The sequence below is a fragment of the Palaemon carinicauda genome, chromosome 19 (assembly GCF_036898095.1).
Source record: "Palaemon carinicauda isolate YSFRI2023 chromosome 19, ASM3689809v2, whole genome shotgun sequence".
NCBI lineage: Eukaryota > Metazoa > Arthropoda > Malacostraca > Decapoda > Palaemonidae > Palaemon > Palaemon carinicauda.
In genome coordinates this window covers 74,775,262-74,800,261 of record NC_090743.1, presented here as the reverse complement: position 1 = coordinate 74,800,261, position 25,000 = coordinate 74,775,262, and the positions used below count along the sequence as shown (strand labels likewise).

The 25,000-nt window shown below is 41.2% G+C and overlaps 1 protein-coding gene across 2 annotated transcripts in view; it reads left to right on the top strand.

Moving 5' to 3' along the window:
- The window catches only part of Gart (trifunctional purine biosynthetic protein adenosine-3 Gart), a 154,220-nt gene that overhangs the window by 990 nt on the left and 128,230 nt on the right, over positions 1 to 25,000 (top strand). For both annotated transcript variants that reach the window (XM_068393637.1, XM_068393636.1), the window contains exons 2-6: positions 13,185 to 13,349; positions 15,298 to 15,405; positions 17,488 to 17,627; positions 18,347 to 18,521; positions 18,967 to 19,177. In XM_068393637.1, coding sequence (XP_068249738.1) covers positions 13,185 to 13,349; positions 15,298 to 15,405; positions 17,488 to 17,627; positions 18,347 to 18,521; positions 18,967 to 19,177 — 799 coding nt within the window. The remainder of the gene's footprint in view (positions 1 to 13,184; positions 13,350 to 15,297; positions 15,406 to 17,487; positions 17,628 to 18,346; positions 18,522 to 18,966; positions 19,178 to 25,000) is intronic.

Below are 25,000 nucleotides of genomic sequence, written 5' to 3'. Positions count from 1 at the left end.
TAGATATAACATAGTTAGCCAGTTGACCGTTGTTTCAACCGTTACCTAGTTTTGTTTTATATTCACGATAAATTATATATTTAATTTTTCTTTGACTTGGACCTATATTCATTCATTCGTTATTCTCTTTGCAACATTTTCACTCGGGGAAGTTACTTAACCAATCAGACTTGCTAAACTTGATTGTTTATCCAATTTGAACATTGGCAATAAATGATAAGTTGGTGGATTAATTGGGTTACAACATCGATATCAGGCATGTTCACGCTGTTGCTCGTTGATTTCTGCAATACTATTATATTGCAGAATCAATGAGTGCGTGAAAGGGGCCTCACAGCATTCTTCTTCTTCTTCTTCTTCTTCTTCTTCTTCTTCTTCTTCTTCTTCTTCTTCTTCTTCTTATTATTATTATTATTATTATTAGACTAAGCTAACAAATTGCCCTTGCACTATAAGGTAAAATTTCTATACTGACCGACAACTTGAGTAGCCTACGTAAAATTAATCAAATTAACTCATTAAAGTGTTATAACAGAAAGACAATGTTTTTATGGAAGCAAAATTCAATTGGCCAAAATTAGTGTTGAGTTTTTTTTACTTTGAACGAAATACCTCAGATGTATTGTACTCGTACTCTCTCTCTCTCTCTCTCTCTCTCTCTCTCTCTCTCTCTCTCTCTCTCTCTCTCCCCGATAGATAGATAGATAGATAGTATATCAACAAGTCTTTACCCCAACGAGAGTTGCTTACAAAACACAATGTACATTGTCACACTTTCCATCTCAAAAGTCGTTGGCTCAAACGCAAAAGTATCCTCACTGTATTATTATTATTATTATTATTATTATTATTATTATTATTATTATTATTATTATTATTATTATTATTATTATTCCTTGCTAAGCTACAACCTTAGTTGGAAAAGCTAAATGTTATAAGCCCAAGGGCTCCAACAGGGAAAATAGCCCAGTGATGAAAGGAAACAAGGAAAAACAAGAGAAGTTAAAATTACAATAATAACATTAAAATAACTTTTTCCTATATAAACTATAGAAAATAACAAGAGAAAGAGAAACAAGATAGAATAGTATGCCGGCGATTTATCAAGACGTCGGCTTTTCCTTATCTTGTTTACTATCTCAATTTACAAAAGCACCACTACTGCCATTCTAGGATAGTCAGGCTTTTGTTGTTTCTGTAATTATTCTCTTGTTTCTCTTTTATAGTATATTCTTTTCATGTTTCCATTTACGTGCTCGAACGATTATCATGGTGTCCTAGGGCCTGTAGCATTGCTTTTCAAATTAAGTTTGTTGCTGGTTGTAGGCTATATGTACACACGCATACACACAAACGAACAGACACGCACACTTGCGAACGCGCGCGCGCACATACACACACACACACACACACACACACACACACACATATATATATATATATATATATATATATATATATATATATATATATATATATATATATATATGTGTGTGTGTGTGTGTGTATATATAATCTCCTACGCTCAATGACGCAAAGAGAAGTGGTTAGATTTCGCTAGTCGTCTCTATCTTGAGCTTTGAAATCAATACTTTACCATTCATCATCTCCTTATTCATGCTTCACAGTCCTCTGCCATGTAGGCCTGGGTCTTTCAACTCTTCTACTTGCTTGTAGAGCCCAGTTGAAAGTTTGATGAACTAACCCACTAACCTCCCTTGGGGAGTGCGAAGAGTATGTCTAAACCATTCCCATCTGCCCCTTACCATAATCTCAACCACATATGGCATTCGAGTAATCTATCTTATAGTTTTATTTATAATCCTGACTTGCCATTTAACTCCCAATATTCTTCTGAGGGCTTTGTTCTCAAATCTAAAAAACCTGTTGGATATTGTTTAATTGTCATACCACGATTCATGTAACTCAGATCTCACTGAACTGATATATAGCCTGATTTTTATGTAATTTTAGGCTATTTGATTTCCAAATTTTACTTAACCTAACCATTGTCTGATTTGTTTTTTTCTTTAAACTCAAATTCTAAAGATCCTGTTTTAGAGTTCATAGTTCATAAATATTCAAATGAGTCCACCTCATTAATGTAAAACATATAGTATGCTCACTCTAAAGAGACTAGAGAGAAAGATTGATGAAAAGCTGAGAGATGAACAAGCACGATTTAGAAAAGGTAGAAGTTGTACTGACCAAATTTTCATTTTAAGACATGTGGTACAGCAATGTCTAGAATATAGAAATCTATAGTACTTTTGATGGCATTTGAGGACTACGAAAAAGCCTTTGATAGTGTGCACCGGCCAATTTTGTGGAGACTCCTGTGTTATGGAGTTCCTCTTAGATATGTAAATTTGATTAAGTCTGTTCATGAACATAGCAAATGCAAAGTTAATGTTAGTGGAGTCCTATCAAATGAATTTCCAGTGAACAGTGGAGTACTCCAAGGCAATGTGGTGTTGCCTAAGTTGTTTATCCTCCTCATGGATTTTGTAATGCATAGAACAGTTGGTGGATGGTGGAGAAGAACTAGAAATGGATTGGTGACAGGAAATTAGCTGACCTAAAGTATGCTGATGCTGCTGTTCTTATTAGCAGAACACCACAGGACTTGCAACTTGCATACCAAAATGCATGAAATAATGCAGGATGTTTGGCTCAAGATATATAAAAGAAAGACAGAGATGATGAAAATGGAATATGCAATGTAAGATAAAATGTATATATATATATATATATATATATGTATATATATATATATATATATATTATATATATATATATATATATATATATATATATATATATATATATATATTATATATATATATACTTACATATATATATATATATATATATATACTTACATATATATATATATATATATACTATACATATATATATATATATATACATATATATATATATATATATATATATATATATATATTTGTTCCGACACAATATACTCAGCGAGAACTACTTTCTATAGGAGAGTCACTTGACCTCTCAATCTCGACCAAGATTTTCCCGCGTTATCCCCCTATCTCGCTCCGTATAGTTTCTACCCCCCGCCGCCAAGATACGCACTGAGGGCAGGATTAGGGCAGGTCACTGCCTTCCCGGGTCAGCATCCTTAACTCTCGATCCTTTGGCGCGTTGTGATTCCACGTGTTTCCAGTGTGGGGACTTGTGTTTTTTCTGCGTAGTGCGTTTTCGCAAAGTGTTCTCAGTACGTCCCCCTTGCGTATATCCAGTGTTCTTGTAACTCGATAGTGTTGGCCCTTCGTGTGCGAACAATGGAGCATGTGCGTCGTTGCCCTGGTCCTAGAGCCAGAAAGTCGTGTGGGGCTTTCCTCTCTAAGCCAGAAGTGGACCCTCATTCCCTTTGTTCCACGTGCAGGGGTAAAGTTTGCTCCTCCTCGGACACGTGTCCGGAGTGCGTAAGTTGGGACGGCATACAGTGGGTACGGTATAGTACCAAGAAGAAGAAGTCGTCTAAGCGTTCCCCCAAGAAAGTGAGTGGCGTGTCCTCTTTACCGTCGGTCAGTGATCGGTCCGACGAAGCCTCGGCCTCTCCGTCTCCTTCGCAGAGGAGCGGGCAACAAGGCCCCAGTGTTATAGTTAGCCATAGTGTTCTCCCCGGTGAACCCAGTGTGAGGGAGGAACCAAGGGCTGGCCCCTCTGGAGAGAACGGAAGGGCCGCTAGTGCTTCGGGGGAATCGGGCCACGTGGCAGGGGATCACGCTTCCTCAGAAGACCCAGTGTGGGGCAGTGTTGCGATTTCGGAGTCCCCCCCGCCCTAGTGGGCCGGTGCGTCGGGTTCTCCCCCTCCAGAGGACAACCACGCTAGAGTTCGCCGCCCGAATAGCGATGCCTTTGGGTGGAAATTGCCGAAGACTCCGGGGAGGTCACCGCTAAGGATGGACGTGTCCCTGGGCCCCTGGCCTCCTAGCAGGGATAGAGTAGACACAGTGCCCTCGATCTCTACAGCAGTTCCCGAGGACTTCCTTCAACATCCTGTCTCGAACGATCGACGGCGAAGAGCTTCCCCTGCGCATCACTCGAGCAGCCGTTACGCGAGGAACGTGGCGCCCTCAGACTCTTCGGAGGCAGGTTCATCCTCCGGAGGAGAACTCGGGGAGAAACGACACCGGAAGAGAGAGCGGGCCGAAAGCGATCGTTCCCGCTCCAGGTCGAGGTCGCGGCACAGCAGGAAGCGCCCCCGCTCTCACTCCCGTAAGTACAGGAGGGATGTCTCTCCCGACGGCGAATGGGTTTACGTCCCTTCAGGAGAGTCCAGAAGGCACCGCTCTCCAGACTCTCGGTCCAGTGAATGAGCCTCTAGGTTGTCGCTACCTACGCACAGCCTAGAACCGCTCGACCTGCCACGCAGGAAGGACCTCGCTCTTAGGCACAAGTCCTCGAGGCCTCCGGTTCACCCCGCCCAGCGGGGGGAAACGCGCTTCCGAGAAGGCAGCCCGACCGAACCAGCCCAGCTGGGGCGGTCGTCGAGCAGGAAGGACCGGTTCCTGTGGTCGGGTCATCCCACCGGGACCGTGTCCTCCTCTTCCAGAGCCTTGGGGCAGTCGAAGGTCCTCCCGGAGCCGGTGACTCCCGCCCTACGGCGAGACCCACCCGCGTACGGAGCGCCCTACGGTTACGGGTCGACCTCCCTGGAACCAAGAGGAGAACGCCCTGTCTACCGTCCAAGCTAGGCACCCCCACGCTAAGCCGAGGCCTCGGCCGACGGAGGCGAGGCTTCCCCGTCGGAGGACTCCGCCTACAGAAGGGTGGTAGGTCTCATCAGGAGGCTCCATGGAATTCCAGAACCCTCGGCGCCTAAGATGAATGCCTGGAGGTCGAGCCTCCTGAGATACACTCACCGTGACGCCCTGCCGAAGTCCTCCCTGGCCCTTCCTCTCGCCCCAGACCTAGTACTGGGACAAGAATACATTGATAACCTGGTGGCCAGCAGTGCGGAGGCCCCCAAGTCCCAGAGTGCCTCCAAACTCCTCCAAGGTCTCAAACCACAGGGCAAGGTTTATATTCCGGAAGGACGGCGCCCAGGTCCCTGTAGGGTGGACCCAGCCTTGGACATCCTGGGACAAGGCAGCTTGGACGAAAGGGCCTCTTCAGTCCCTGTGTCCTTCTCACCCACTGAAGCCGCCATGATGGAGGAGATGTCAAGAGATCTTGTGAACGTCTCCTCATGGCTGGACTGGTGGGCCTCCACGTTGGTGAACGTACGAGCCTCCACAGACCCCGACGATCCTGAGCAACAAGGTCTCCTGACGGACCCTCTCACCTCCGGGGGGAAAGCCCTCAAGTTTATGGCTTATCAAGCACTCTCCTTGACGGCCAACTGGGTCCTTAGAAAACGGGACACAGTGCTTTCTAAGTTGGCAAGGAAAATCCCGGACAGAGAGGCCCGAGTGGTTCGTAGCCTACCCCTAGGAGGTGAGTCGCTGTTTCCGTTGAAGGAGCTAGAAGTCCTAATGGAGAAGGTATCCAAGAGGAGAGAGACCAACGCCCCCAGACAAACATCCTCCAGGAGGCCTCCTTACAGGAGATCAGTCTCGGATAGTGCCGTGACTCCTCAGGCCACCCCCAGCTCTTCGAGGAGGGACGCCCCCTCGTCCTCCTGGACAACAACCCCTCAGCCCTCCTGCAGGGGAGCTCCAGCTTCTGCCAGCTCCTTCAGGTCAGGTTACTCCGCCTCGAAGAGAGGCAGATCAGGCCGCCCCTCTAGGAGAAGGTAGAGGGAGAGGCCCCCTACTCCCGCCTAAGCCTCGGGTTGGGGGATGCCTCAGACCACATTGGCAAGCATGGAAAACGCATGGGGCGGGTGCTTGGACGGCGTCCGTCCTGAAAGAAGGCTACAGTGTCCCCTTGATAGCGGATCCACCCCCTCTTATTCCAGCCACCCAGACAGAATGGTTGGCTCCCAGGGACCCGTTGAAAAGGGCCACCCTGCAAAAAGAAGTTTCCTCCATGTTAGAGAAGGGAGCCATGGAAGAAGTCCTTCTCCCAGGGCCAGGCTTCTACAGCCGCCTGTTCCTGGTGGAGAAAGCAACGGGGGGTAGGAGACCAGTGATAGACCTGTCGGCCCTCAACAAGTTCGTCAAGAAGACGAACTTCAAGATGGACACCCCAAAATCCGTCCTGATGTCCTTGAGGGAGAAGGATTTTATGATGACGATCGACCTCAAGGATGCGTACTTCCAGATCCCGGTCCACCCGTCGAGTCGGAAGTTCCTCCGGGTAAAATGGGGCTCCCAGATCCTGCAGTTCAGGACCCTCTGCTTCGGCCTGTCGACGGCCCCTCAAGTGTTCACGAGGGTCTTCGCGACGGTCTCAGTATGGGCTCACGAACGAGGTATCCGTCTCATCAGATACCTGGACGACTGGTTGCTCCTTTCCAGCTCAAAGGCCCTCTTGGAAGAGCAAGGGAAGGACCTCCTCCAATTCTGCAGGAGTCTGGGAATCATCATCAACCTGGAAAAATCGAACCTAACTCCATCCAACAGAATGGGGTACTTGGGTATGACGTTGGACACCGTGCAGGGGAAGGCCTTCCCCTCGGAAGACAGGATACAGAACCTCATCAATATCATTCAGCCGTTCCTGTCGGAGCTTTCCAGGAGGGCGAAAGACTGGCAGAGGCTGATAGGTCACCTGGTCTCATTAGAGAAACTGGTTCCCCAAGGGAAGATACGGCTCAGACCCGTACAATGGAACCTCAAGGTTCTATGGTCCCAGACAGGCTCTCAGAAAGCGTTGATTCCGGTCCTTCCGGACACGAGAGCAGCCTTAGAATGGTGGCGATGCCAGTCGAACTCCCTCAAGGGGATGCCCCTCGGGTCCTGTTCCCCCGAGTTTCTCCTGTTCACAGACGCCTCCAGCCTAGGGTGGGGAGCCCACCTGCGGGAGGAAACAGCAAGCGGTACCTGGTCGGAGACCGAAAGGCATCTCCTCATCAACGTCCTGGAGCTAAAAGCAGTACAGAAGGCATGTCTGCACTTTGCAAGTCGGTTGAAGGGAAACACCGTGGCCCTAATGTGCGACAACGCCACGGTGGTAGCCTACACAAAGAAGCAAGGTGGCATGAAGTCGAAAGAACTGTGCGACCTCACCATAAACATCCTGCATTGGGCGGACGAGCACCAGGTGATACTTCTAGCAAGGTTCATCCCCGGGAAAAGAAACGTGCTAGCCGACGGCCTCAGCAGAATGGGTCAGATAGTAGGGACGGAGTGGTCCCTACACCCGGAAGTGGCCAGACTCATCCTTCAACGCTGGGGCTCCCCAGTGATGGACCTCTTCGCAACAAAGCTCAACGCCAAGCTACTGGTCTATTGCTCCCCGGTACCAGACGAAGGAGCAGCCCTAGAAGACGCCTTCCAGCACAAGTGGGACAACCTGGACGTATATGCCTTTCCCCCCTTCACGCTGTTAAGGCAGGTGCTCAACAGAGTAAGAGCCTCCAAAAACCTAAGGATGACTTTGGTAGCACCCTGGTGGCCGGAGAGAGAGTGGTTCGCGGATCTAAAAGACCTGGCAAGCCATCCGCCTTGGCCTCTGCCCCCCAGGCCAGATCTGCTGAGTCAACCTCACTTCCTCAAGTTCCACGACAACCCTCTCTCTCTTCGCCTTCACGCCTGGAGACTATCGAGCGGCTCCTGAAGAAGGAGGGGTACTCCTCCTCCACAGCTAAGAGGATGTCCCTATACCTAAGAAAATCCTCTACCGTGGTCTACCAGGCGAAGTGGGCCGCCTTTACGAAGTGGTGCGCGGCAAAACACATAGGACCTCTTAAAGCCTCGGTCCCTGACATAGCTGACTTTCTCGTGTACCTTAGGGATAAAATAGGGATGTCAATCCCAGCTATTAAAGGAGTACGAGCAGCCTTAGGCCAAGTCTTTCTCCTGAAAGGCATCGACCTGGGGACCTCGAGACACATAGCGATGCTGATTAGAAGTTTCGAGCAGTCCTGTCCTCCTCAAGCCAGGAGAGTGCCCAGATGGGACCTGGCCAAGGTTCTGAAAATTCTGTGTCGTCCTCCCTTTGAACCCCTCAAAGATATCGGGGACAAAGACCTCACCCTCAAGACAGTCTTCTTGCTAGCCTTGGCTTCAGCTAAGAGAGTAGGTGAGATCCATGGTCTGTCCTACGACGTGGCACACTCCAAAGGGTGGAGGGAGGTATCCTTCAAGTTTGTACCCTCCTTTGTAGCAAAGACTCAGAACCCAGCAGTCTGGGACCCAAGGTTTGAAGGTTTCTCAATTCCGGCCATCCCCAAGACAGGCAATACGGAAGACCTGAAGTTATGCCCAGTCAGGACGCTCAGGAAGTACCTGGAAAGGACGGCTCATCTCCGCCCAGGTGCCAAGAACCTCTTCGTCTCCTCAGGTGTTAATAAGAAGCAAGTCTCCAAGAACACTATTTCCTTCTGGCTGAGACAAGTCATCACTAGGACTTATGAAGAGACAAGGTGGCAGTACCAGGCACTCCCCGCCCCCATGACATCAGAGGCCTGAGCACTACCTTGGCCTTTGAGAGAAACATGGCAGTGGGGCAGATCCTACAGGCCGGCACTTGGTCGCACCAGTCGACCTTCACTGCCCACTATCTCAAAGACTATTCAAGAAAGTCTTTGGATGGATTCTCCATTGGGACAGTCATCGCCGCCCTTCAAGCTGTGTAGCGGCAGGCTAGAAGACGTCCCCAATGGTGAATAGACTCGTCCCTGCTTCTTCAGGAGAAGATTCAGTAGAGAAGATGTTAAGAGGTGAGTCTTAAAATATAAGCGTAAGGTTTCCGCAGTTACCCTCTATCCGCTCTCTGTACCCCCGCATTCCTTAGCCCTTCAGGCACTATGTGCCAGACCAAGTGGCAGAATGGCTCTCCCCGCCTCCTAAGGTGTAAGTCTCCTATAGAAAGTTGTTCTCGCTGAGTATATTGTGTCGGAACAAATAAAAAATTTTAAACAATTTTTATTTTTCCTAACATACTCACCGAGAACTACTTTCGGGTAATGGCCCTCCCGTCCGTCCCCGAGTGCCATTCTTCCATTGCCGAGTTGGGCTAAACGTCAAACTTAATGAGGATGCTGACCCGGGAAGGCAGTGACCTGCCCTAATCCTGCCCTCAGGGCGTATCCTGGCGGCGGGGGTAGAAACTATACGGAGCGAGATAGGGGGATAACGCGGGAAAATCTTGGTCGAGATTGAGAGGTCAAGTGACTCTCCTATAGAAAGTAGTTCTCGGTGAGTATGTTAGGAAAAATAATTTTTTTTTTAAATTTTTGATATATATATATATATATATATACTCTGTATATATATACATACATATATATATATATATATATACATATATATAGTTGTTCATCTGCTAAGTCATGTAGTTTCACGTTAAGGATTTCTGCCGAGTCATGTAATTCCAAGTTAAAGAATGATAGTCTATGTATGCCAGAGAGAGAAAAAAATATTTCAGGACATTGTATTACATCATAAAAGCAAAGCCCATCGTTGCTGGAAATCGCCATAAACTCTGTCATCGACAGAAATCGGTATCAAGTTCGTCATCTATCATTTCTGATATTATAATGTAATTTCCCTCTTTTTAATTGTAATTTCATAAATCATACCTTTAAAAAAAATAGTTTGTTGATTTTATTTATTCAAAAGTAAAAATGGAATATCTTCAAATACTTTGAAACAATCTCTCTCTCTCTCTCTCTCTCTCTCTCTCTCTCTCTCTCTCAAATCCTCCTAAGTGCTTTCACTGTAAAAGGGGGTTATAATGCATTTATTTAAGGTCACAATTTCCTGTTTTTATATTACAGTTGCAATTTCAACCAAGACAAAAGTAAAGCAAACGATAGTGAGGAGATAAGAAACAAACGGCTAGAAGCAGACCAACTTCTTAAAAAGAATTGAAACGAGTGAATGAAACGCCAGAGGAGAGAAATAGGAGACTGGGAACAGAATGAAACAGAGCCAGATCAAGACGATCCATAGCAACTCCCGAACACTTAAGGGAAAGTTTAGAGGACCAGAATGTGGAGATAAGAAACAAACGGCTAGAAGAAGATCGACTTCATAAAGCCTTGAGATGAGTGAATGAAACACCAAAGAAGAGAAATAGGAGACTGGAAACAGAATGAAACAGACCCAGATCAAGACGATCCATAGCAACTCCCGAACACTTAAGGGAAAGTTTTGAGGAGCAGAATGTGGAGATAAGAAACAAATGGCTAGAAGCAGACTGAGTTCATAAAACCATGAGAAGACCGAATGAAATACCAGAGGAGAGAAATAAGAGACTATAAGCAGACCAAAACAGAGCCAGATCATGACTATCCATAGCAACTCCCGAACACTTAAGGGAAAGATTTGAGGAGCAGAATGTGGAGATAAGAAACAAACAGCTAGAAGCAGACTGACTTTGTAAAGCCTTTAGATGACCGAATGAAATACCAGAGGAGAGAAATAGGAGATTGGAAGCAGAAGGAGACAGACCCAGATCAAGACGATCCATAGCAACTCCCGAACACTTAAGGGAAAGTTTTGAGGAACAGAATGTGGAGATAAGAAACAAACAGCTAGAAGCAGACCGACTTCGTAAAGCCTTGAGATGACCGAATGAAATACCAGAGGAGAGAAATAGGAGATTGGAAGCAGAAGGAGACAGAGCCTGATCAAGACGATCCATAGCAACTCCCGAACACTTAAGGAAAAGTTTTGAGGAACAGAATGTGGAGATAAGAAACAAACGGCTAGAAGCAGACCGACTTCGTAAAGCCTTGAGACGAGCGAATGAAACACCAGAGGAAAGAAATAGGAGACTGGAAGCAGAACGGAACAGAGCCAGATCAAGACGATCCATAGCAGCTCCCGAACACTTAAGGGAAAGTATAGAGGACCAGAATGTGGAGATAAGAAACAAACGGCTAGAAGAAGATCGACTTCATAAAGCCTTGAGATGAGTGAATGAAACACCAAAGAAGAGAAATAGGAGACTGGAAACAGAATGAAACAGACCCAGATCAAGACGATCCATAGCAACTCCCGAACACTTAAGGGAAAGTTTTGAGGAGCAGAATGTGGAGATAAGAAACAAATGGCTAGAAGCAGACTGAGTTCATAAAACCATGAGAAGACCGAATGAAATACCAGAGGAGAGAAATAAGAGACTAGAAGCAGACCAAAACAGAGCCAGATCATGACTATCCATAGCAACTCCCGAACACTTAAGGGAAAGATTTGAGGAGCAGAATGTGGAGATAAGAAACAAACGGCTAGAAGAAGATCGACTTCATAAAGCCTTGAGATGAGTGAATGAAACACCAAAGAAGAGAAATAGGAGACTGGAAACAGAATGAAAAAGACCCAGATCAAGACGATCCATAGCAACTCCCGAACACTTAAGGGAAAGTTTTGAGGAACAGAATGTGGAGATAAGAAACAAATGGCTAGAAGCAGACCAACTTCGTAAAGCCTTGAGATGAGTGAATGAAATACCAGAGGAGAGAAATAGGAGATTGGAAGCAGAAGGAAACAGACCCAGATCAAGACGATCCATAGCAACTCCCGAACATTTAAAGGAAAGTTTTGAGGAACAGAATGTGGAGATAAGAAACAAACGGCTAGAAGCAGACTGACTTCGTTAAACCTTGAGACGAGCGAATGAAACACCAGAGGAAAGAAATAGGAGACTGGAAGCAGAACGGAACAGAGCCAGATCAAGACGATCCATGGCAACTCCCGTACACTTAAGGGGAAGATTTGAGGAACAGAATTTGAAGATAAGAAACAAACGGCTAGAAGCAGACCGACTTCGTAAAGCCTTGAGACGAGCGAATGAAACACCAGAGGAAAGAAATAGGAGACTGGAAGCAGAACGGAACAGAGCCAGATCAAGACGATCCATAGCAGCTCCCGAACACTTAAGGGAAAGTTTAGAGGAGTAGAATGTGGAGATAAGAAACAAACGACTAGAAGCAGACTGACTTCGTAAAGCCTTGAGACGAGTGAATGAAACACCAGAGTAGAGAAATAGGAGACTGGAGACAGAACGAAACCGACTCGGATCAAGACGATCCATAGCAACTCCCGAACACTTAAGGGAAAATTTGAGGAGCAGAATGTGGAGACAAGAAACAAATGGCTAGAAGCAGACCGACTTCGTAAAGTCTTGAGACGAGCGAATAAAACACCACAGGAGAAAAACAGGAGACTGGAAACATAGCCAGATCAAGACGATCCGTAGTAACTCCCGAACAAAGGGGAAGTTTTGATATTTACATAAATAATTTTTATTTTTTTTTACCTCTGCAGAGCGAGGGTACCCTCTCTAATATATATATATATATATATGTGTGTGTGTGTGTGTGTATGTATATATTATATATATATATATATATATACATATATATATATATATATATATACATATATATATATATATATATGTATATATATATATATATATATACATGTATATATACATATATATATACATATATATATAATCGATATATATATATATATATATATACATACGCTAAAAAGTTATTGTTCCGCAAAGAAAAATTGTTATGTTGAGCAGTTTTTCTTCAATTCTATATTTTCAGACACTGCCATTTAATTTTACTTTCTTAACTAGTTATTTTCACTCCTATACTTTGGAGTTTTGCAATTAATTATTACAAACAACAAGGGAGAAAGAGGTCCTTACAAGGTTTAGTTTACTATTGGGAAAGTTATGGATTAGCTAGGGTTTTTCATTTTCTGTTTTATGGATTGGAACGATTTAAAATTGGACCAAATGTCGTTGGACTAAAAGTCCATCGGACGAAAAGACATTGGACCAAAAGACGTGGACGAAGTGATATCGGACGGAAAGTCGGTACACATTACACACACACACACACACACACACATATATATATATATATATATATGTATATATATATATATATATATTTATATATATATATATATATATATGTGTGTGTGTGTGTGTGTGTGTGTAGTGTTTTCATTTAAAAAAATATCTTGACATGTAGAAACAACCCAGTTTGTGTATCGAAGAAACTTAGCAATAAAAGGATATTTGAATCTGTGTTAAGCATTTGGTAAAGGAAAACTTTTCACTTGCAGATGAGTACCTTGCTTGTTATTGGCTCAGGCGGTCGTGAACACGCCCTGTGTGATGCCCTTGCAAAATCTCCTTCGGTGTCATCAATTCTGGTGGCACCCGGCAACCCAGGGACTGCCGCCCTCAGCAAAGTCACAAATATTGCTTTCAATGTAAAGGACCACCAGGTAAGTTAGTTGCTTTGTAAGTATCTCTCTCTCTCTCTCTCTCTCTCTCTCTCTCTCTCTCTGCATGTATGCAATAATGGGTGCTGATGGTTATTCGTGATTATTTCGTCTTTTAGACACCCTATTAATAAGTTAAAGATAAGAGTAAGATCTAAGGACTCTCTCTCTCTCTCTCTCTCTCTCTCTCTCTCTCTCTCTGCATGAATGCACTCCTGGGTGCTGATGATTATTTGTGACTTGTCTTATAGACAACCTAGTAGATAAGTTGAAGATAAGAGTAAGATCCAAGGACTCTCTCTCTCTCTCTCTCTCTCTCTCTCTCTCTCTCTCTCTGCATGTATGCAATAATGGGTGCTGATGGTTATTCGTGATTATTTCGTCTTTTAGACACCCTATTAATAAGTTAAAGATAAGAGTAAGATCTAAGGACTCTCTCTCTCTCTCTCTCTCTCTCTCTCTCTCTCTCTCTCTCTGCATGAATGCACTCCTGGGTGCTGATGATTATTTGTGACTTGTCTTATAGACAACCTAGTAGATAAGTTGAAGATAAGAGTAAGATCCAAGGACTCTCTCTCTCTCTCTCTCTCTCTCTCTCTCTCTCTCTCTCTGCGAATATGCACCCCTGCTAGTGTTAATTTTTCACCCAAGCTGAATGCGTAGTTTTGACAATTTTCTAAATCACTTCTTCACAAGTGTAGTAAAATCCATGACAAGGAGAAAGTAGGTGTTAATGAAGTGTTTGCATATTATAGGTCCCAGCAATCGACCACTCAAGAATATCCCCCAATCTCGGCTCTGCGGCCGTTCCAAACCAACAAACCAAGCGTGATCTTTTAGTTTTATCAGCATTTTTTATCTTTTCTCCGTAGCTTTTATAAAGCTCTTCCTTGCAAAGTTTCAGATTCTTTCATTTTTCTTAATTTCTCAACCCCGTGGGTTGGCTATACGGGTTGTTGTTACTTTGTTTGAATAACATCCTTTCTGCTATGAATAGTTTCCATCACAAAATCATAAACATAGAACACTGACACACACTATAATACATAACGGTTAAGTTTAAATAACTAAATATATAAGTAGGTAGTAAGTTACCCAGGGTATCAGCCACCAGTTGAGATATTACCGATAGAGACTTATTGGGTCTTTGATTGGCCGTACAGTACTACATTGGATCCCTCTCTCTGGTTACGGCTCATTTTGTCCTTGCCTACACATACACCAAATAATCAGGCCTATTCTTACCACATTCTCCTCTGTCCTCACACATCTGACAACAATGAGATTTCTAAACAATTCTTTGCTTAAGGGGTTAACTACTGCATTGCAATTGATCAGTGACTACTTTTCCCTTGGTAAGGGTAGAGGAGAGACTTTAGCTATAGTAAGCAGCTCTTGTAGGAGAGGGACACTCCGAAATCAAACCATTGTGCCATAACCTCTGTACCATGGCCTTTCACTGTCTTGGATTAGAGTTCTCTTGCTAGTGGTTACACTCGGGCACACTCTTCTATCTTATTTATCTTCTTGTTTTATGATGTTTTTATAGTTTATATGTAAGGGATCTAATCCAGTGTTGTTATTGTTCTTGAAATGTTTTTTTTTTTTTTTTTTTTGTTCTCTTCTAGTTTCCTTTCCTCACGGTGCTATTTTTCCCTGTTGGAGCCATTGAGTTTGTAGCATCTTGCTTTTCCAACTAGGGTTATAGCCTAACTTGTAATAATAATAATAATAATAATAATAATAATAATAATAATAATAATAATAATAATAATAATAACAATAAATAAATTAACTAGCAATATCAAGAAAAGACAAAATATCCCACATTTACTAGTTTTTCATTATTATATCTACCTAGCCATTTTATGTAGCTTGGTGTAGGTATATCATAACATAGAAATCCATCATATGTATAATTGACAAGTTTTAATATCTTTAACCTTTAAAGGCTGTGATAGAAACCTGCAAGAAAAATGACGTCGAAATTGTTGTCGTTGGACCAGAGGATCCACTGGCTGACGGTTTAGCCGATTCCCTGAATGCTTCTGGTATTAAGGTGTGTATTTCTGTTATTGATGAGACTTGTATCTAAATTTAATTTATAGGTATAATACCTATACTCAATTTTTTTTAAATAGATATTTGCACTGACTTGAAGCGGTGCCCTTTTAGCTTGGAAAGGTTTCCTGCTATCTGATTGGTTAGAATGATCTTGTCCAAGCAATCAGCGATCAAGAAACTTTTCCGAGCTATAAGGGCACCCCTGCAAGTCGGTGTAAATCTGGCTCACTAAAAAGAATTGACTATAGAGGGAATTGTTCTATTTACTTTTCAAATCTGATAACTAGTAACGTACTTAAGTTTGTTGTAATCTATAGAATTCCTTTGCTAATTGAGGGTACACGGGAACACTATGCTATCTTATTTTTCTCCCTATTGTTTTTTTTTTTTTTTTTTTTTTTTTAGCTTTTCATAGTTTACATATAAAATGTCTATTTTAATGTTACTCCTCTTAAGAGATCCTATTTTAACTTTTTATTACTTCTCTTGTAGTTTATCTATTTCCTTATTTCCTTTCCTCATTCTGCTATTTTTTTGCCTACTAGAGCCCTTTGGTAATTACACCCTTGGGATTATAGCATCGTGTTTTTTTTCAATTAGGGTTGCACCTTAACTAATAATAATAATAATAATAACAATAATAATAATAATAATAATGATAATTATATTGCATTTACTCATCAGTTGTCCTTCATCCTTTGCGTTTACAACTAATTTTCTAAAAGCAACATATTAGAAGTGATATATCATAGTGGTTCAAAGAATGTATATGATTTTCTCATAGATATAATTTTTTTTTGTAAAACTTCAATTTTGAGATTTGTTGCTTATGTGCAGGTACCAAGTGACGTGAATAAAAGTTTGCTCATAACTTGTATGTTACGTCACATGGTTTTGAATTCGCAGTAAGATGGTCCAAGTATGGTAACTGTTTACAGGGAAATCATAATCTTGGTATAAAATATAAGACTCACAGAATTCATTTGTGCTTCGAGTAAATTATTTCAATTATGGTTTACTCAATACGATCCTGGACAGTCCATAAGATAGGTTTGTGGTGGCACCAGCCTCCCGTTGAGATACTACTGCTAGAAAGTTATGGGGTCCTTTGACAGGCCAGGCAGTACTACATTGGATCCTTCTCTCTGGTTACGGTTCACTTTCCCTTGGCCTACACATACACCGAATAGTCTGGCCTATTCTTTACACATTCTCCTCTACCCTCGTACACATGGCAAAACTGAGATTACCAAACAATTCATCTTCGCTCAAGGGTTTACCTACTGCACTGTAATTGTTCAGTGGCTATGTTCCTCTTGGTATGGGTAGAAGAGACTCTTTATCTATGGTAAGCAGCTCTTCTAGGAGAAGGAAATTCCAAAATCAAACCATTGTTCTCTAGCTTTGGGTAATGCCATAGCCTCTGTACCAAGGTCTTCCATTGTCTTGGGTTAGAGTTCTCTTGCTTGAGTGTACACTCGGGCACACTATTCTATCTTATTTCTCTTCCTCTTGTTTTGTTAAAGTTTTTATAAATTATATACAAAATATTTTTTTTAATATTTTTACTGATAATAATAATAATAATAATAATAATAATAATAATAATAATAATAATAATAATAATGATATATGTGGTAACATCCCTGACTGGTGTTTGCCAGATTGGGGTTCAAGACCTGCTAAAACTTGTTAGTTCCTTTGGCTGCTGCAGCCTTACCATCCTTGTGAGCTAAGGATGGGAGATTGGGGAAGTCTATAGGTCGATCTGCTGAATTAATCAGCTGCCATTACCTGGTCCTCTTTGGTCCTAGCTTGAGTGGAGAGGTCTTGAGCGCTCATCATATGTATATATGGTCAGTCACTATGACATTGTGCTTGATAGGGCAATGTTACTGTCCCTTGGCTCTGCCATTTATGAGTTGCCTTTAAACCTTGTGTGTGTATGTGTTTAAGTCTTCAATATCTCTAACTGGTTGCTATTTTCCAAAGTTTGCTAGATACGAGTTCACGAATTTAGAGGCTTTTTATTCCCTAAATGTAAAGCTTGCTTTTAATAACTTTTATGTTTTTCCAGGTATTTGGACCCAGAAAAGCAGCTGCTCAAATTGAGGCCAGTAAAGCTTGGGCGAAAGATTTTATGCAAAAACATGGCATTCCCACTGCCAAGTATCGCACCTTCGATGATCCCCAAGAGGCCAAGAAATTCATACAGAGGTGAGATTGAATGACTGGTTTATCGAAAGTCTGTAATGGTGGATGTTAGAACAGCATTGGGCATCCCAAAAAAAACAAGCTCAGAAACTGCAGTACTAATAACTTGTGGTATTTATTCTGCAAATTATTTTTCCATTATCACTAGAATATTAAGCCAAAAAACTTTACAAATAGGCATTGTATTTTATAAGCTTTAGATTTTCAACCAAAATTCTAGAATTCAAATTTAAGAACTCAGGGGTTTTCAATAAACTGCTTACGCATCTTGAGAAAGATATATGAAAACACTACATAGTTATCGTGTGAACTTTTAGCAACTCGTAAGTGATTGCAAAGAGAAATTTCTTGGCCAATGGGAATTTAGCCACAGAGGGCTGGCAATATGTATATATAAGGGCTGTCTCAAAGTGAGACCACATTAAATATCATGCCAAAGCCATAATGACACTGAAAAAAATATGATTAGGAAAATGTATCTTAATCTAAAGCATGCATGTATCTTTTTCTTGAAAGGGAATGAATAGTTTCCCCTTTTGATGAAGCAAAGGTATTTGACAATAAACACCAGTAATGCTGTGTAATAGGCAAAATACCTAAGAATGTGTAGGGTAATTTGAACGTGTACTCGTAGGTCCTGTGGTAAATAGGGTTTTCCCTGAGTGATAAGACCAGGAAAGTAGACTTTAGAATAAATAATAATAATGAACATTCTTTTTCAGTGAATCTTGGCCTGGATATGTGGTCAAAGCATCAGGTTTAGCTGCAGGCAAAGGAGTGATTGTAGCTTCTTCAAAAGACGCTGCTTTGAATGCTGTTGATACAGTTAATCAAAGCTTTGGTACTGCTGGAAGTACTTTAGTTATTGAGGAAATGCTTGAAGGCAGTGAAGTTTCAGTAAGTAAAGAAAAAATTATTCAAAGTTACATAAAATAGATTTAATCATTACAAACGTAGCAGTGGCATCAGCTTTTCAGTTTCAGTTCCTTTGATTTTTCTATGTACGATTTAACAATCCTTCTAGAGATTCATCAAGCAGATAGAATATACTTAATATTCATATCTTTCCTTTTGGTTCATCAACTTACCAGAACTATTGGTTAGATAGTTGCAAAACTACAATGAAATATTCTGATTAAATTAAGTTAAAATTCTGGAGAGATGTGTATCATCGAGATGATTTCTCATAATCGTAGTGTTAAGTAAATTGACAGCAGTTCAAATTGATGTTTAGTGCATAAAATTCTTTAAACATTGCAGCTCATCATTGTGAATTTTCAGTCCATGTGTCTTTTTAATGCATAAAATAACTAATGAAACTGCTCCCATTGTTTAATTACAGGCACTTTGCTTCACAGATGGCACCACTATAGCAATGATGCCACCAGCACAGGACCACAAGCGTTTGAAAGACGGTGACCTTGGCCCTAACACTGGTGGGATGGGTGCCTATTGCCCTTGCCCCCTTGTTTCCTCATCACAGGTCAAAGATATTGAAGCTATGCTTAGAAAAACTGTCGATGGACTGAGAGCTGATGGTATTCCTTTTGTAGGTATGAAAGGAAGAGGTTGTTTAAATTATTTCTCTACAAATGTCATTAGGTAATTTGCATGAATTTTTTTAGGTCCCTATCTTATTGGTCTTATTTTTGTAAGACTAAAATGGGACTTTATGTTATACTAGTGTATTTGACCCGTCAAAAATGATTGCTAAATATTTAGATAGATATGCATGCACACATGCATCCCATTCCTCGAGGGACAGGGAGAGCTCAGCACGACTGGATATATATAAATATATACAGTGAGCCCTCGTTTATCGCGGTAGATAGGTTCCAGACCCGACCGCGATGGGTGAAAATCCGCGAAGTAGTGACACCATATTTACCTATTTATTTAACATGTATATTCAGACTTTTAAAACCTTCCCTTGTACGTAGTACTGTTAACAAATTACCCTTTAATGTACAGAACACTTAATGCATGTACTACAGTACCCTAAACTAAAACAGGCACAATTATTAAAGGCGATTTTATATCATGCGTTTCCTAAACACGCCAAAAAGCACGATAAAAAAGGGCAACCAATGTTTTGTTTACGTTTATCTCTGATCATAATGAAGAAACAAACGCATTTACACATCTGTGTATAGGTTAGTTTTTGCATCGATATATTGATTATTTAGTACAGTATGTTGATTTTGTTATTACCAATGTTTTCCTTAATTTTTCTTAGGACTTCCAAATGAAATGTTTTTCTTTATGACGCCGCCTGAAACGACGGCGTCATAAAGTACGCTCAGTAAACAACCACGCTCAGTAAACAAAGAAGGCATTTAACGCGTATGATAAAAGTGATAAATAATGATATTACAGTGAAAGCTTTTAGAAAATATGTTATTAAAAATATTATTTACCGTATCTATATAAAATCATACAGTACATATTGTACGTAGCAAAGCACGAAAACAATTTACGAGAGAGAGAGAGAGAGAGAGAGAGAGAGAGAGAGAGAGAGAGAGAGAGAGAGAGAGAGAGAGAGAGAGAGAGAGAGGTTGTTTTACGTATGTAAATGTAAATTTCAAACAAAAAAAATATGGTAGGTTACAACATATATACTCTTCAGACTTTTAAAACCTTCCCTTTAACTTAATGCATACTAAACTGAAACAGGCACAAATATTAAAATGTTAGAATATTAAAGTAAAAAATAAAGATTGTTACTCTACTCACCACGAAAGAAGTTGAAGAAAAACTTGAATGATGATGGCGATGAATTTGCTGCACTGTAGAAATGATTATGATGAAGCTGATGATGTCTTCTACTGTGCAGCCAATGATAGTATTTTACGTCTCTTCAGACGGAGGTGTCTTTTCCTGGGACACCTCTTCAACTTCTTCCTGGGAAACTTCTTCAATTTCTTCCGAAGGCGTACTAGCAGGAGGAACTGGCTCTTTTTTGCGAGGCTGGAAGAACATTGTGATCGGAAATTGCTGCTGCTGGTTCTTTTTTCGCTCTAAGAGCATCCTGTAGGGAGTCATGTCTTCATCGATTTTGTTGCAGAATTGCATAGAACGAACCATATCCTCTTCCCACTCTTGCAACATTTCTTTCACCTCCTTTATATGGTTGCAGACCTTGGCAAGCCGTTCTAATGTTAAGCCCGTTTCTTCGGCATTTTCTTGGGTCTCTTCCTGTGTTTCGCTCTCTTCTTCACTAGCCGATTTCGTCAGGTCTTCTAGGTCTGCGTCAGTTAGCGGCTGGGAATAACAGTCCAACAACTCGTCGACGTCTTCAGTCGTCATGTCGCCAAACCCGTCACCTCCAATTATCGCAGCCAACTGCACAGATTTGCGTATTGCAGAGTGTTGGATTTCAGACAGAGTAAATCCCTCGTCGTCGTAAACAATCTGGGGCCACAACTTCTTCCAGCTCGCATTAACGGTTGCAGGTTTCATTTCTTGCAGTGCCTTCAGAATGTTCTGCAGGCACGTGGCTATGGTGTACTTCCGCCAGTACGCCTTCAAATTAAAATCTTCATCTTCATCTTCTTGGGCACCATCCACACACGCAACGAGGTCCGCCAAGGTATTCTTCGTGTAGAGGGCCTTGAACACCCTGATAACCCCCTGGTCCATTGGTTGAATTAATGACGTGGTGTTGGGTGGCAGGAACTCAACCTGAACGCCCTCACGCGACAGGTCAGTTGCGTGTCCACCAGCGTTATCCATAAGGAGAAGGATCTTGAATGGCAAGCCCTTCTCTAAGAGATATTGACTGACTTGCGGGATGAAACACTGGTGGAAATAGTTGGAGGTCAGCATCTTCGTAATCCATGCTTTTGGATTATGCATCCAGTACACGGGAAGGAGATTCTTATTTTTATTTTTCAAAGCGTGAGGATTTTTCGACTTGTAAATAAGCCCCGGCTTTAGCAAAAATCCAGCAGCATTGCCACGCATCACGAGGGTAACGCGATCCTTGAATGCTTTAAAGCCAGAGGCTTTGGCTTCTTCTTTGAACAGGAAAGTTCGCGACGGCATTCTCTTCCAAAACAAGCCGGTCTCATCCATATTAAGCACTTGTTCCGGCTTGTATCCACCTTCGGCGATAATATTCTCGAACGCCTCGTTCACGTAAGTTTCAGCAGCGGCAGTGTCAGCGGAAGCAGCCTCGCCATGCAGGGAAACGCTTTTCAGGGCGAAGCGTTTCTGAAACTTCGCGAACCATCCTTTGCTGGCGGAAAAACGTTGTTTCTGAGGCTGGGAATCAGTGGATGTCCCTGGTTGAGGTTCATCTACATGATCATCTTCTTCAGCATGGCCGCCATCGTCGTCTTGAGGTTCCTTTGCCGTAAAATTCTCATACAAGCTCAAAGCCTTTGTTCGGATGGTGTTCGTATCCAAGGCTATGTTCTTCTTCCGGCAGTCGGCAATCCACACTGCTAAAGCACCTTCCATGCGTACGATCGTTTTATTACGCGTGGTAACGACTTGCTTCGCTGATCTGCTAAAGGTGATGGTAGCCGTCTTTCTAATGTTCGCCTCGTCCTTCTTGATATATCGAACGGTGGACTCGTTGACTCCAAAATGGCGGGCTGTGGACGCGTAACTTCTACCGTCTTTTAACATATCGAGAAGCATCACATTCTTAGCAATCGTCATCATCTTTCAGTGGCGTTTAGGCTCACTACCAGCCTTAGTAGAAGCAGAACGCTTGGGAGCCATTGTACAGTAGGGTTTAACAGAAAATTCAACAAAAAGTTCAACACGTTGACTGCGATTGGCAATGCTGTGAAACGGCCCAATGGGCGTTATCTTTAACCCCAATTAAAATCAGTAACCAGCTAGCTATTGATGTGAGAATTGTTATGGTGTATCCATAAGGTAAGCCGAGTGCCCAGCCAGTGTAAAAAGCGTGACTTTATGTGGTACACTTCGCCTGACATAACAAAAGTCTTCATTACAGGCGTTGTGTACCTAATATGGACATAATAGATGTGGTCATATATGGCTCATGTCGTCCGGAATGATTAGAGATAGTTCTGCTGGCGTTGTGTGCCGAATATGGTCACACTTTGGATGTTCAGTTATGGTGCATATTGCTCAGACTGATCTAGGGAATTACCGTATGCAACATGTACCAGACGTGGCTCATACTCAGTGTGACAGACACACATATATAACACCTTTGTATGTTTTCATATGTGCACATAAAATTTGTAGTACACACGTGTGTATATAGGAATATATATAAACATACACTTGAATATAATACATATAAGATGTACATACATGTTACAGACACACACATTAGGAAACATATATACAGGCTGTAATTTTGGCAATATAAATTTATATTTTGCATAGATAAAAGTATTTACATACAAGTTAATTATTTAGGTCTTCCTTCAGTTATTCATATATATCTGTCCATCTGTATACGGTAGCCCATCTTTTTGTACCTGTCTATCCACGTATATACATACATATATTCACACTTATGTGAGAGAGGAATAAAATGTGGAAAAGAACTCTTCCTTATGTCTGTATAAGAGAATATATTATAATGTAAACTATTAACAAATTAGATAAAGGAAGTAACAGAAAAAGGAATGACACACATACACACAAAATGGGTAGTTTATATATATATATATATATATATGTATATATGTATATATATATATATATATATATACACACTTGCATATACAGACTGATATACAAATTACCCATTGTCCCAATATGATGAAAAATTAATATCCCAGACAATATTTGAATTCTTGCCTTCCTTTTAGTACCATATGTATGCATGTATATTTACTCTATGTATGTATGCACACACACACACACACACATATATATATATATATATTATAAATATATATATATATGTGTGTGTGTGTATGTATGTATGTATGTAAGTATTACTTTCTCTGTCATTTCTACTTACTCCTTTATATCATATATATACACACTGTATACACTATATGCAAAAGCGTACATATGCATACAGAAAACATTCCCTGACTGAAGCTACTGGCCCCAAAGCCAATACAAGAAGGCTTTGTCGTTCCTGTTATGAGATTCTGTCACAAAATAAAGGAAGTTCTGTAGCTCAAAAGAAAGCACGAAGAGTAGACACAATGTGAGAATTGTGAGGGTAAACCTTTCCTTTGTCTCTGTTGTTTCAACGTGAAACATTCAGTTTGAAGAATATAAATTTGTGTATTTTATTGGTTTTTCTTATGTAGAAGCAAAACAGAATTTTTTTTTTTTTTAATTTTATACTTGCACTCTAAATACTACATGATTTCCTTCATCATACATGGATATTTTTTTTTCACCAAGAAAAGGACACTATTTTTTTCAGAAGTAAAATGTTTACCAAACTGATTTATTTTTCTATTGAATATATATAAATATAATCTAGGGTTAAAAGGATAGCATTTATATTGATCTAATGATAATGTTTTCTATTTTTTTACTGAAAGAAAGAAAGAAATAAAAAAAAATAATGCCCCTTTTGCTAGCATATGAAGATTATTTTCAGTAATAAATAAAGTGTTTAGGTAATGTTCTAGTTTATTTTAATTAATTTCCAATATATTACAATAATATTTTGGTAGAAAGAAAAGCCCATTTTGATAAAATTTTGATACTTGAAAAAAATATATAATTCTTAGCATGTGTACCACATAGGGTACACATCGCTCATTCAGAGAGTCCTCTGTGAACCATATGTGGAGCACATCGCAGTCAACGTGTTAAAACAGTCACGCACAGCACAGATTAAAGTTCACAATAACTTAACAACATCTACACAGCGATACGGCGGGAGACAAAGTCACCGCGAAAAGATGCTGCGGGTTGGAGAAGCGGTCAAAACACCAATCACAGGCAAGATTACAAAACTTGGGTTCTGATTCGTCATCTATCAGCGCTTGAACCAATCACAATCCGTCTTATATGCTACGTAGGTTACCAATTCAAAGTATACGTATACAACAACAACAACAACAACAACAACAACAACAACAACAACAACAACAACAACAACAACAACAACAACAACAACAACAACAACAACAACAATAATAATAATAATAATAATAATAATAATAATAATAATAATAATACAGCTTTACGTACGCTATTTTACGCTAGGTTTTGTTGTAGGATATGTCTCTCTCTCTCTCTCTCTCTCTCTCTCTCTCTCGTACGCTTATTTGAGATGTGATTTTTGCAACAAAGAATATTATTGGATGCAGTACTACATACGTATACATACAAAAGATTCATGGAAAAGATGCACATCAATTACATTTGTAGTACAGTAGTAGCCATCAGCAGCCTTAAACCATTTTAATATG